The sequence below is a fragment of the Halichoerus grypus genome, chromosome 4 (assembly GCF_964656455.1).
Source record: "Halichoerus grypus chromosome 4, mHalGry1.hap1.1, whole genome shotgun sequence".
In the NCBI taxonomy this organism is placed as follows: Eukaryota; Metazoa; Chordata; class Mammalia; order Carnivora; family Phocidae; genus Halichoerus; species Halichoerus grypus.
In genome coordinates, this window is record NC_135715.1 from 179,026,108 (window position 1) to 179,039,050 (window position 12,943).

The following is a 12,943-nucleotide window of genomic DNA, read 5'->3' on the forward strand; positions in this document are numbered from 1 at the left end:
CCTGCTGTGTTCCCTCTCTCGTTGTCTCTCTCTCTGTCAAATAAATAAATAAAACCTTTAAAAAAAAAAAAAAGGTGGTTAAGGTATTTGTGTAGCAGAATAATGGTAAATTCTAAGTACTGTGATTATTGATAAAGTTTTTAAGTATTGGGTACATCTAATAGTCAATTAAAGGAGTCTTTCATGTTAGATTATGATACATCATATTAAAAGCTACTTAGCGTCTGGAAAAGAAGTTTTAGTAACAAGCATTGGCTGTATTATTTACATTTATTTTCTTATATCAGTTATTAAATGTCTTTTTGTGAAAAACATTAACATGTTTTGTACAGTTGTTTAGGTATGTGTATTAAAGCTCAAACTCGGAAGTGGTTTATGGGGGTGGTCTGTGTAATGAGAGAGAAACCAGATTCAGTTTTATAGAATGTAATTTCTAGCGTTTATCATGGTGACATGATTGAGGAGGTGATCCACTACCCAAGTGGTTCCTGGATGAATCCCAAAGTGCCTCATGTGTCCCTTTTATGGAGGAAAGTTATTTTGCTTCTCAGTACTAGGAAAAGCTAGTTTGTATTTTCTAGATACTGACAGGTACTAAACCTGTTAACTGATCATTTTCCCCTATTTACCTTCAGTGTTGCTGTGTACCATTCTTATGTCAGGTTTATCTTACATTACTTCTGTATTTTCCTGTTTTCAGTTTTCTATATTTTGGAAGCTACTTCTAAGTCTTGTTTTGCAGGAAATAAAAAAGCAATCTTAAATATGTGCATCTATGTTTCCTTTCTTCTGATGATCCTTATAGCTTCTGTTTTTAAGATTTGCATTGAATGTGATTCATCAGTTACAGCTTATGTTGTAAACAAAACATTCTGTGAATTTTAAATATCAGCCTTTTCTGATACTTGAATGATCTTTGAAGAGGAAACATAATGCAGTAGTAATTCACAATAGTGGTGTGTGCTTTTCCCAGATCCTTGAAAGTTAATCTCCAGCCTGGTCTTCTGAACTCCTGTGTATGAGTTTAAATAGGGTGATAGCATCAGCTGATGTCGGGGAGGCTTTAGAGGTCTCACTTTGTAATAGTGATAGATGGGAGAAGATTGGAGAGGCTATTTGTACTGCAGAGCCGTCCGGTCTAATAAGAAAGTGGAACGGGGGGGAGAAGCCATTGTGATCCATCATCCTTTAAGATAGGGGCTCCAGACACATGAGCCAGGCAGCTACTTCAGTGAGTGAAGTGGGCCTTGAGGTACGAAGATCCGCGGTGGGTGTAAGGCAGGAATCGGGGGGAGCTGGAGCAGGCGCGCCCCATCTAATGGGGACTACGGTTGTTGCTGTGCTGGAAATGCCAGCCCTGTTGGTCCTGGAGATGCCACACTTCTGGGGAAATTGTCTTGATTTTTAAATGTCAATAACCAATTCAGAATAAAAAAACAGAACTCTGTGTGGGCCACACAGCTTGTGGTTCACCATTTTGTGACTCCAGCTTTTAAAGATTCTCTGGGGATGTCAAAGCTTTGGGATAAATCATCATTTTTGGTAATTTAGAAAAATCAAGCTGTTTATTCACCACTGTAATCAAATACCTTTTTTCATTTGCATCTTAGTATGGGACTACAATACTGGCAGAGTGGGAGCACCATTAGTTTGCTGTGAAATCAAATTAAAGAACTGGGAGGAAGGTAATAACCTATTTTAACCACAGACCATTAATTTGTATAATATTAAACCTTAAAATTAGAATTGTGCTTCATTTTCTTACTTTAGAATATAAAATCACCCACAAGTGCTTTTTTTGTCTAATAGAACTATTTTATTTAGAGCTATATGAATGCATTTATTTTGCTTATTTCAAGAATGATTCTGAAGAATTAAAATTGTTTTTATTTTGCTTATTTTATTACATGAATGCAACCAAGAATTACGGCAAAAACTTGAGAAATCTCCTAAATGAATGATGTCAGTAAACTAGGAATGATCATAAATTTATTTTGTAGCAGCAAAATCATAAAATATAATATATGAAACTGAGGATTTTTCTTTTTTCTTCCTTTTCCCTGATGGCTTCAATCTAGAATCATCAGAAGGAAATTTTTACTATAATTTCATACAAATCTATTGTGCCATTTAAATACTAATCACTTTTTAAAAATTTTATTTGATTCTTTCTGTGTATACATTATCAGTGATTGGTTGGCTAAATTTTTCTTTTTATACAGAGTAAAGATTCTGAGGGTTCGCTGCCATTTTTCAGTTACCTTTTAGCATAATTAGTGAAAATGTTTAACAAATTTAAACTTGGAGTCATTCTGAACTTATCTGCCAGTCATAAATCTTGTAAACATTGTGTAATTTGATTTTGGAGATGTGTTTTATTGAATTACATGATTTAATACTTTTATCAGATATATAGGAATCTCTACAGAATCCTTAAAGGAGTTTACCTATGTAGTACACATGATTATTTTATACCACAGATGTTGGATTTTTTAGTGTAATTTTTGCTTGGAGTAGTAGTTTAAAAGCATCAGTGCTTATGGGTAAGCAACTGAAATTTTGCACCTAGTTTTACATTAATGAGTTTTTGTTCATTTATACTGTCTGCCTCATTTCCTTTGGGAAACTAATTGGATTAAAATCAGATGTCCCTATTTAGAAACTAATAGTTTCAAATTTTCATACAACTGTATATAGGGATAAAATTTTTGAATTAAGTGTTAATTATTTTGTGTTTATTAGGTGGATACTTTAATACCGATAAACCACACCCGAGGGGTGAAGTTCTTATTGGTGGCCAAAACGTGACAATAGGATACTACAAAAATGAAGCAAAAACGACAGCTGATTTCTTTGAAGATGAAAATGGACAGAGGTGGCTCTGTACTGGAGATATTGGGGAGTTTGACCCCGATGGTTGTTTAAAGATTATCGGTGAGCCAACTAATACATACACATATGTTTTCTGACAGTGGATGTTTCTGAAATAGTTTTACAAAAGAGATAACTGTATATTTAGGGAAACTGTTTAATAATATAAGAATGTATCTCCTGCAGTGTTGATAGGGTCTGTTGTATCATCCCTGGAATATAAAATTTTATAATAAACTGTGAGGAAGTTTTAAGGCCTGACATTTTAGGAGATGTCAAAATCTGTTCAACAGGAGTGGTATTTTTAATTATTAGATAACCCTGAAAGAATCCAGTTCTCAGTAGGGAATATTTATTTTTGTGTGCTCTTTGCTATCTAGAGGTTATTGGACAGGCTCTCTCCTGTTGGAACCATGTCCTGGCCTTGCCTGTGAGAATAAGGAAGCCTGGCAGTTGGAGTACTAGGACCCAGGGGGCAAAAAATAGCTCCCTGCCTTCCCTCTTACATTTTTTTTCTCCGTTAATAGAATTTCTGTCCTAGTCATGCTACCTAGAAGCCTGGGGGAGATGAGACTGTTTAGTGCCCTCCCCATGTCTTACCCATTTTCTACTGATTTATCATGTGAAACATGCCTCAAGATACTCTCTTCTTTCTCTCTGCCCCACCATGACCGTAGGTCAGGCCTGCACCTTCCGTCACCCTATTGCAAGAAATTCCTCCCTGGGACATACTTGTCCCCCTTAAACACACAATCTCAAAGGCCATGTGAGCCCTCAGCACTGATCTCACTGGGCCCCTTTGCTGCTAGAAAACTCTAGTGGCAGCTAAGGGCTTGGTTCCTTGCGCCTCTGTCCTGTAGCCCAACCCCACCTCTCCGCCTCTGGCCGTTCCCTCCCCCACCGTGCTGCGGTGATTCAAGCGGGCCTGTCTGTCGTTTTCCATGGCTGCTGCACTTGGTCAGCGCCCGTCTTCCCTCGAGACTCAGCCCAGGCCTCACTTGCAGGAATTCTTTCCAGATCAGCAGGTTGGACAGGCTTGACCCTTACCCTTACTGTTCTGTATGGAGGGGATGTGCTTCTCTCCAGATAGAATGTGAGCTTTCACGTGTCCCTGAGAACTCTTCAGCTTCCTGGTATTAATGGGTTGCAGGAACACACTTGTTCAGCAGAACATGCCCGAAGCCCTGATGGTGGGCGCTCTTGACCAGAAGCTGATTTTATTTTTTTGAAAGAATTTATTTAATGGTACAAAAATTAGGGCCTAATATACTGTGTACTTTTAGTTTTGGTGTAACTATTAATAATAGACTTAACTGATAGCAAATTACTTAAGGAATGGGCAATATTCATGTGTATTCAAGGTATTTCTATGCTCCCATGTGGCCCCTCCCGGCCTTTGTTTTGCACAGATCGTAAGAAGGACCTTGTGAAACTGCAGGCGGGAGAATATGTTTCTCTTGGGAAAGTAGAGGCAGCTCTGAAGAACCTCTCCCTTATAGATAACATTTGCGCATATGCAAACAGGTAAGAAAGTAGAATTCTGTTACTTTTACTTCAAACAAACATTTTGTGTGGTTTTGGCATTTCCTTCCTAGATGAATCTTCTTTGTAAAACTATACCAAGAACTCTTCTTCCTTCTTATCTGTTGTCTCTGGGAGAGTCCTCTTCTCAGGAAAACCAGTAACTGATTCTGTCCTTGTGATGCCTCCCCTCCTCGTCCTCCTCTGTGTCCCTGTTTTCTGCTTTACATCTCACTGCGGTGTCCTGTGTGGTAGGGAGGGGAAGAAAGTCAAGTCCTCCCTCCTGCTGCCTTGGTACCCCCAGCGACCCGCCCCGCTGCACAGGGAAGCATCCCAGAACCAGTCCAGAGCAAAGGGGAGTAAAGAAGGAAGTTGAGGATGGGAGTCATCAAGCTTCATGAACCCTGCTCAGCACTTAGCTACCCCGCTCTAGACTCGAGCCTACTTCAGACCCTGGCCAGGGCTGGGAGCTCTGCCTTAAGCTATGTTAAGCTGTGGCTGAACTCCTAGCATCTCTAGTCTGTAATGATACAGAGGCAGCTGGGAAGGAGGGAAGGAGAGTTTAAAGTTAAAAATCCCAGAAATGTATTCCTGGGAAATGTGTTGGAAATTTAGATCGGCACTCTGATGACATTTTCCCCTAAGAGTTTGTTTTTTTTTTTGTTTTTTTTTTTTTAAAGAATTTTATTTTTTATTATTATTTTTTAAGATTTTATTTATTTATTTGAGAGAGAGAGAATGAGAGACAGAGAGCATGAGAGGGAGGAGGGTCAGAGGGAGAAGCAGACTCCCTGCTGAGCAGGGAGCCTGATGCGGGGCTCGATCCAGGGACTCCAGGATCATGACCTGAGCTGAAGGCAGTCGCTTAACCAACTGAGCCACCCAGGTGCCCCTCCCCTAAGAGTTTTATATGTATTAATTATTCTCCAGTGTTAATGATCAGATACTTGGTGGCCAGCCTAGGAACCTTACTGCAGCAGTTGACATAATAGTTATTGTGAAATTTAAAATCTGGTATCAGAAGAACCAATTTAGAAACAGACTTTAAAGATTTACTACATTGAATCATAACTCATTCAGCCCTTTAGTTAGCTATGAGATATTTTCTTTAGTGCTGCTACAGTTCTGGCTTTTACTTGTGTGATACTAACCAGGCTGCCCTTCTCTTCCTGATGCTGTTGGCTATTTCTTACTGCCATTGGCAGGCGTACCTAAAGCTCTTTTATTCACAGTTCTCGTGGTAACAAAAGAAGAAAATAAATGCAACCACATTACTTTGATTTGCTGCCAATTTTCTTTAGATACAATTTCTTTTTTTTAAATTTTCAAGTATATTTTTAAAAGGTTTTATCTATTCATTCGAGAGCAACAGAGTGCATGGGCAGGGGCAGGGGGAGCAGAGGGAGAGCGAGAATCCCAGGGAGACTCTGCACTGAGTGTGGAGCCTGACCCGGGGCTCGATCTCACGACGCTGAGATCATCACCTGCGCGGAAATCAAGAGTCAGATGCTGCACTGACTGAGCCACCCAGATACAATTTCTATTTACATGAGTTTTTATTTTTGTTTAACCTGTTAATGTGAATTACTGATTTTTTTCCAAAGTTGAATTTTCTGATATTTGTAATTTTCTTTTAAAAAATGTATACATGGAAGTATTCGTAACAGTTAACACCTAGTTGAAATTTGCTATTAAATATCAGATGAAGGTTTATTTAGCAGTGAACTCTGTTGAGCGTTGAACATACTATGAATCATACGGTAGAAGTGGCTGTTCCATGAGGTAAGTGCTCAGTACCATATGCGCGTCACGTATGTTCTTTCAAGTGGTCATGAATTGACGGCGTCGGCGTTATCGCTGACACCCGCTCACACGCTGTGCCATTTAGACCCTTAGCCCGCTTGTCCTTTATGTATTTCAGTTATCATTCTTATGTCATTGGGTTTGTTGTGCCAAATCAAAAGGAACTAACAGAACTCGCTCGAAAGAAAGGACTTCATGGGACTTGGGAGGAGCTGTGTAACAGCTGTGAAATGGAAAACGAGGTCCTCAAAGTGCTCTCTGAAGCTGCTATTTCAGGTGAGTGGCTGTGAAGCAGACTGAGGACCGAGGCTCACGTTTACTTGCTCTGCTGTCACAAGGCTTAGGGGACATCATTTCCTGCTCGGAAACCAACTGTGTCTCCTGCCGTTGGATAGAAAAACAGGCTTCTCAGGCCTGCATCCAGGCTCCTCCCCAGGACTCGCCCGTCACGGGCTCCCGTGGCGGCGGGCACCGGTCAGAATGTCCTTGTCCCTGCAGCTTCTGTCTTCCGGGTCGCCCTTTCTCTCCTTACTCAGCTGGGTCCTGGCCACCCCGGCCCACCTGGAACTGTCCAAGACTCTTCTCCGCATTTTCTGCACCGGTAGCGTACCGGTACTTACGGATATGTCCTATCCACCTTTTTGTGTGTGTGTTGGGGGGGCTGCAGTGGGTTGCTCTGCTTTTGGTTGGTAATGGATAATGCTGTGAACACTCATGTGCAAGGGTTTGTGTGGACGTACTCATTTCTCCCGGGTAGGTACTTCAGAGTGGAACTGCTAGGCCTGTGTCAACTTTATGTTAAATCTTTTGAGACAAAAGTACCAGATTATTTTCCAGACTATTTTTTCCCAGATTTTCCAAACTATTTTCTAAAATGGTAGCATCATTTTATCATCCCCACTAGTGTTGGTTTCCAGTTTCCCCACGTCCTCGAAATACTTGTTACTGTTCATCCTTTGGATTCTACTCATCCTAGTGGGTATGAAGTAGGGTATCTCGTTTTGATTTACATTTTTCTGGTGGCTAATGATGCTTGGCATCCTTTCTTGTATTTATTAGCCATTGTATGTCTTCTCTAGAGAAATGTCTATTCAGATCCTTTGCCCATTTTTTTATTTTTATTTATTTATTTTTAAAAAGATTTATTTGACAGAGACAGAGCGAGAGAGGGAACACAAGCAGGGGGAGTGGGAGAGGGAGAAGCAGGCTTCCCGCTGAGCAGGGAGCCTGATGTGGGGCTCGATCCCAGGACCCTGGGATCATGACCTGAGCCGAATTTTGGGCAGATGCTTAATGACTGAGCCACCCAGGTGCCCCTTTGCCCATTTTTTAAATGGGGTTGCCTTTTTATTATTGAATTGTGCAAGTTCTTTATATATTCTAGACACAAGGCTCTTACCAGATATGCAATTTGTAAATATTTTCTCCCATTTTGTGGGTTGTGTTTTTACTTTTTTGATGGTATCCTTTGAATTACAAAAGGTAGGTTTTTTTTTGGTATCCTATCTGAGAAACCATTCCTAATCTATCACAAAGATACACCCTATTTTTTATTCTAAGAATTTTACAGTTTCAGCTGTTATATTTAAAAGCTCCTTGGTCCATTTGAGTTCATTTTCATATGATGTGAAGAAGGGATCCAACTTCATTCTTAGGCAAAATCTGTATTAGGTTTACACCTGAGAAACAGAATTAGTAGTTACATAGAGAGACTCAGTGTGAAGAATTGGTTTATGTGATTTTTGGGGGCTGACTTAGGCAAAGCTGGAAATCGGGAGGGCAGCCTGTTGGCAGCAGCTGACCACAGGCAGAATTGCTTTTTGTTTGGGGGCACCTCAGCTCTGCTCCTACAACCTTTCAGTTGGCCAAACCAGGCCCACTAAGATGATCTAGGCCAGTTTTCCTCACATAAAGTAAACTGGTTATAGACATAATCCTACCTACAAAATATCCTCAGAGCAACACCTGCATTAGTGTTTGTAACTGGGAACTCCAGCCTAGCCCAGCTCATACACAAAACTGACGTCCCAGTCCATCATCGCTTGTCCGCTTGGCACCGGTGTACATCTCCTGAGAACACAGTTGATTTCTAAGTAAGGACAGTAACAAAGACTCCTGCCTAATGCAGTAAAGCTGCCTAGCACACAGCTGAAAATGCAGTGACCTTTTTTGCAGAAGAGGATGCAGAGCTCTTGAGCAATTTTTGCTCTTACTCTGTATGCAGTTAGCTTATTAATACCTATTATTATAGATAAGAGAATAAAAGGAAAGAAAATAAAAATATTTGCTTTAACATATAAACACAACAGAACAAAAAGGAACTATTCCATAAGTCCTGACGTCCAGGCCTTGCTGCTTTTGCTCACAGTGGTTTTCCCTCTAGGGGAGCACTCCTGAAATAGCTTCAGTCTTTGGAGAGAAAACCTTGTTGTGTCTATGTTTATAAGTTAGAGTTAACATACTCCTTTTGCTCCCAAGGTACTTACACCTTCAGTTTAGTGAGCAAGTGTGCCTGTGTGTGTGTGTGTGTGTGTGTGTGTGTGTGTGTAATCATGGCTATACGGTTACCTGTTTATCATTGTTAGATTTTATTCCACTTGAGAACAGAAACTATTCTTGTGTTTTTTAAAGAGTGTTTAAGAATGTTTAGTAAAGGGCGCCTGGGTGGCTCAGTTGGTTAAGCAACTGCCTTCGGCTCAGGTCATGATCCTGGAGTCCCTGGATCGAGTCCCGCATCAGGCTCCCTGCTCGGCAGGGAGTCTGCTTCTCCCTCTGACCCTCCCCCCTCTCATGTACTCGCTCTCTCTCATTCTCTCTCTCTCAAATAAATAAATATCTTAAAAAAAAAAAAAGAATGTTTAGTAAAGCACTTCACACAGTAATTTTTTTCAATAAATATTTGTTGAATGAATGCTGGAAAAACCTCTCCCTTTTCTCCCTGTCTCCAACCCTCCCTTTCTCTCTCCATCCCTCTCCCCGTCTCCAACCCCCTGCTATTGAGAATCTGCTGGTATCCAGCAGTGTATAGGAACACAATAGCGAGCCGACATTCTGTCCTCAAAGCTTATGCTGAATATTCTGGTTCAATGACAAGATTCTTTTTAAACTTTATTTTTTAGTTTCTAAAGTGATCTCCTTAAAATAAACTGAAAACAAATAGGTGTGTGGCATTTGCTTTTCCTTAATTGTGGATCTTAGCTCCTAGAGGTAAACAGTTTATAGTTGGGTGTATACTTGTCCTACACATCTAGATGCGTATAATTTATCTGGTATTTAAAAAAAAACTTTTTTTTTTTAAAGCCTAATAATATATATTGCAAATATCTTTACACACCGTACCATGTAGATCTTATTTTTTTTTTCCCCAAAGATTTTATTTATTTTTGACAGAGCACAAGCAGGGGAAGCAGCAGGCGGAGGGAGAGGGAGAGGTAGGCTCCCTGCTGAGCAGGAGTCTGAAGTGGGACTTGATCCCAGGACCCCGGGACCGTGACCTGAGCCGAAGGCGGACACTTAACCGTCTGAGCCACCCAGGCGCCCCATAGATCTTATTTTTAATGACTGAATTATATTCCATTTTATGTCTACATCATAACTGAATCTAACGCATTCTATTGATGGCCATGTAGATTTTTTAAAAGTTTTTTTGCTATTACAATTCTCATACATATCTCTATATATTTTTACTTGTAGTGTTTTTGAGGGATGGATTATTTAGAGGTGAGATTCATGGGATGTTTGTGCATTTTGATGGGTGCTCTAAGACTAGAAAAGTTTACTATTTGCTAAGAATTTTAATTGTACATTTTTCATGCCTCTGCATTTTACATTTTTTTTTCTTCCCCCATCTCAGCGAGTCTAGAAAAATTCGAAATTCCAGTAAAAATTCGTTTGAGCCCAGAACCGTGGACCCCCGAAACTGGTCTGGTGACAGATGCCTTCAAGCTGAAACGTAAAGAGCTTAAAACACATTACCAGGCGGACATTGAGCGAATGTATGGAAGAAAATAGTTCTTCTCTTTCAGCATCGTTTGCTACAGGGAGCTCAGATCAAATAGGAAAATACTTGAAGTGCATGTCTCCAACTGTGAGGCAAACCCCGTTCCTCATAGTAAACCTAAACTGTTACTTCTCATGACGTCGCCGTTTTTACTGACAGGATTAGTAAAACATTAAGACAGCAAACTGGTGTCTGTCTCTTCTTTCTCTCCCCCTTTCCAACTTACCTTACCACCTAGGACTGCACTTGTCAGCATGAGGACTTTCTCAATCATTTTGGGGAACAGTGATTTTAAAACCTCAAGTTTTTAAACATGATTTATATGTTCTGTATAATGTTCAGTTTGTAACTTTTTAAAGTTCGGATGTATAGAGGGATAAATAGGAAATATAAGAATTGGTTATTTGGGGGGCTTTTGTACTTACAGTATTTAAAAATGCAAGGGTATGGATGTGAAATTATGTAAATTCAAACGCTTATGAATCAAATCATTGTTGAACAAAAGATTTGTTGCTGTGTAATTATTGTCTTGTATGCATTTGAGAGAAATAAATATACCCATACTTATGTTTTAAGAAATTGAGACCTTGTGAATATATGCCTGACAGCGTCTTCTATATATATTTATTTTTTATTAGGGAAAAAATGGAAGTTTGGTTGGTGCTGCATGAAACAAGATAGCACTAGAGGGTTATGTTCAGTAGTAAAGAAGAAAACACAGCAAATGTAGCACCAGTGGGTAGTCTCTGGTAGCTTAGCCTCCGGGCATTCAGGGTCTTCTCGTTAGCTCTGGACTATGAAAATGTCCAAACTTTTTTTAAAGTTGGAAGCAGTTCTAAAAGTTAGGGTGGGATTTAAGAAGCAAAGGATAGGAAGCTATTCTTTATTAATGTTTATATTTACAGCACCTCAGTCATGGAAAGCTATTCTATCCACTCCGATGCTTTTAGTCTAGATGTGTAATCTATCGCATTTCAAAATGAGGATTCTTTCTCTTGATAGTTTGCACTGGTTGTGTGTGTGTGTGTGTGTGTGTGTGTGTGTGTATTGGCAACTTATTAAAAAAGCACCTTATCCTTTCTAAACAGAACCTTTCTACACTAGAATACAGAAACATGGAGAATGCTTCTGATACTGGCATTCTTACTAAGATAATGAGAATTTAACTTTATAATGAAGTAGTTAAGATTTAATTTGTAGGTTTTTATGTTACTGTGGAAGTTATTTATGATTCTAAAAACACTGCTTGTATGGTACATAGTAAGTCTTTTCATAGGTGTTGCTTGTCTTGTTATTTGAGCATTATCAAGAGTAATATTGCACTCCAATGAAGATGTGTTCAAATCAAGACTTTAAAAAAAATCATAGATACCATGTTTTCTTAATGTCCTATCAGTTATTTTCTTGATTCTTAGTTGGTTTAGGCATCAAAAGGCAAAAACAAAAAAAGTTAAGAATGTAGATCTGTGTAGGATAGTGGGAGTGCTGAGACCCAGGGCCCTGTAGCTTTTGGTCATTTGTGCACACACCATATTTGGAGATACCACAATATGGTGTTCGGTTTTGAATACGTCTTGTATTTCTGTATATTTGCATTACGTTTTTAATGTGTTTCTCCTTGTCATAGTTTAAATTTTCATAAAGTTTGGGAAAACTGCCAAGAAGTAAAACAAAGAAAGTAAACAGCTTCTCTGTCAGGATGTTGTGATGTAAAGATTAAGTCAGGGTGGGTGGAGAATTTGTTTCTGATGCTTTCTCTTTAGAATAATTGTTTGCTTTCAAATGATTTTTGAGAAGTTATATTTAGAAAAAAAAAGGTTTAGTGTTTCAAAGGAGAGAGAACAATATAATGGTGACTTGAAACTGTCAGCTTACCACTGATTGTGGATACAAGTTGTTTCTTTTCAGGAGCATCCAATAAGGCTGATTTAATTTGCGTCTAATTACATTTTTCTCATTAATTTCAGTCTTAAAATCTTAGATGTCACGTGTCAGATGTCATGCAGAGTATGAAATTATTACATAAAGTATCATCCCCTTTCAAACAAATTACTCTCTGACCCAGGCCATCTTTAGTGACTTGAAAAATGGTATCTTTTCCTATTAATCTTTCAAAAGAAACGGTTTAACAACCAAAACCAAAACACCACCCAACAACGATGATTTTATTAAAATACTGGTTTAGCCAGAAGACGCTTGGGGACGAAAACTTTGAAGAATGTCAGTCAGTTGCTAAATCTAATACATCTGAAAATAGACTGTAGATCCTCAAAAGAATGATTCCTAAGAACTTGTTCTCTGGAAATAAGTTACATAAGACTTCTCGGCCTTTTCCCGTGACTAAGTCTAGAGCCTGACTGGCGGCTACCTCCGCTCTTCTCTCTGGCAGGCTTCCCCCCACCCCGGGCTGGGATTTTTTAGCTTCAACTTTATTTTACCAACAGCAGAACAAAACCTAAAGTGGTCTCTTCTTTATAAGTACTACTTTGTTTTTTAAGTAATGGATCTGATATCCATGGTGTTCTCTAAAGCTTGCAATTTTTTCAGCAATATTTAAAGATTATCCTGGAATTTTTTTTTTTTGCTGCTAAAATACACAAGATTATTTACAGTTTTTAAAGCAATTATTCCCTGTGATACTTTAAAACTTGGAATCCTGATGTGTGAGTTCTTTCTTTTGTAAGAGAATTACATGCATCTGTGATGTTTTAAAGGGGATCCACTTTTAACAGTGTACATACTGGACCA

The 12,943-nt window shown here is 39.2% G+C and overlaps 1 protein-coding gene across 3 annotated transcripts in view; it reads left to right on the forward strand.

Moving 5' to 3' along the window:
- ACSL3 (acyl-CoA synthetase long chain family member 3) overlaps window positions 1–10,774 on the forward strand; it is a 71,113-nt gene extending 60,339 nt beyond the window's left edge. For 2 of the 3 annotated variants that reach the window (XM_078071364.1, XM_036098702.2), the window contains 5 exons: window positions 1,611–1,685; window positions 2,743–2,934; window positions 4,281–4,395; window positions 6,314–6,471; window positions 10,049–10,774. In XM_078071364.1, coding sequence (XP_077927490.1) covers window positions 1,611–1,685; window positions 2,743–2,934; window positions 4,281–4,395; window positions 6,314–6,471; window positions 10,049–10,206 — 698 coding nt within the window. In that variant the 3' untranslated portion in view covers window positions 10,207–10,774. The remainder of the gene's footprint in view (window positions 1–1,610; window positions 1,686–2,742; window positions 2,935–4,280; window positions 4,396–6,313; window positions 6,472–10,048) is intronic. The other variant, XM_078071365.1, reaches the window with a different exon arrangement.
- The last annotated feature ends 2,169 nt before the right edge of the window (window positions 10,775–12,943 follow it).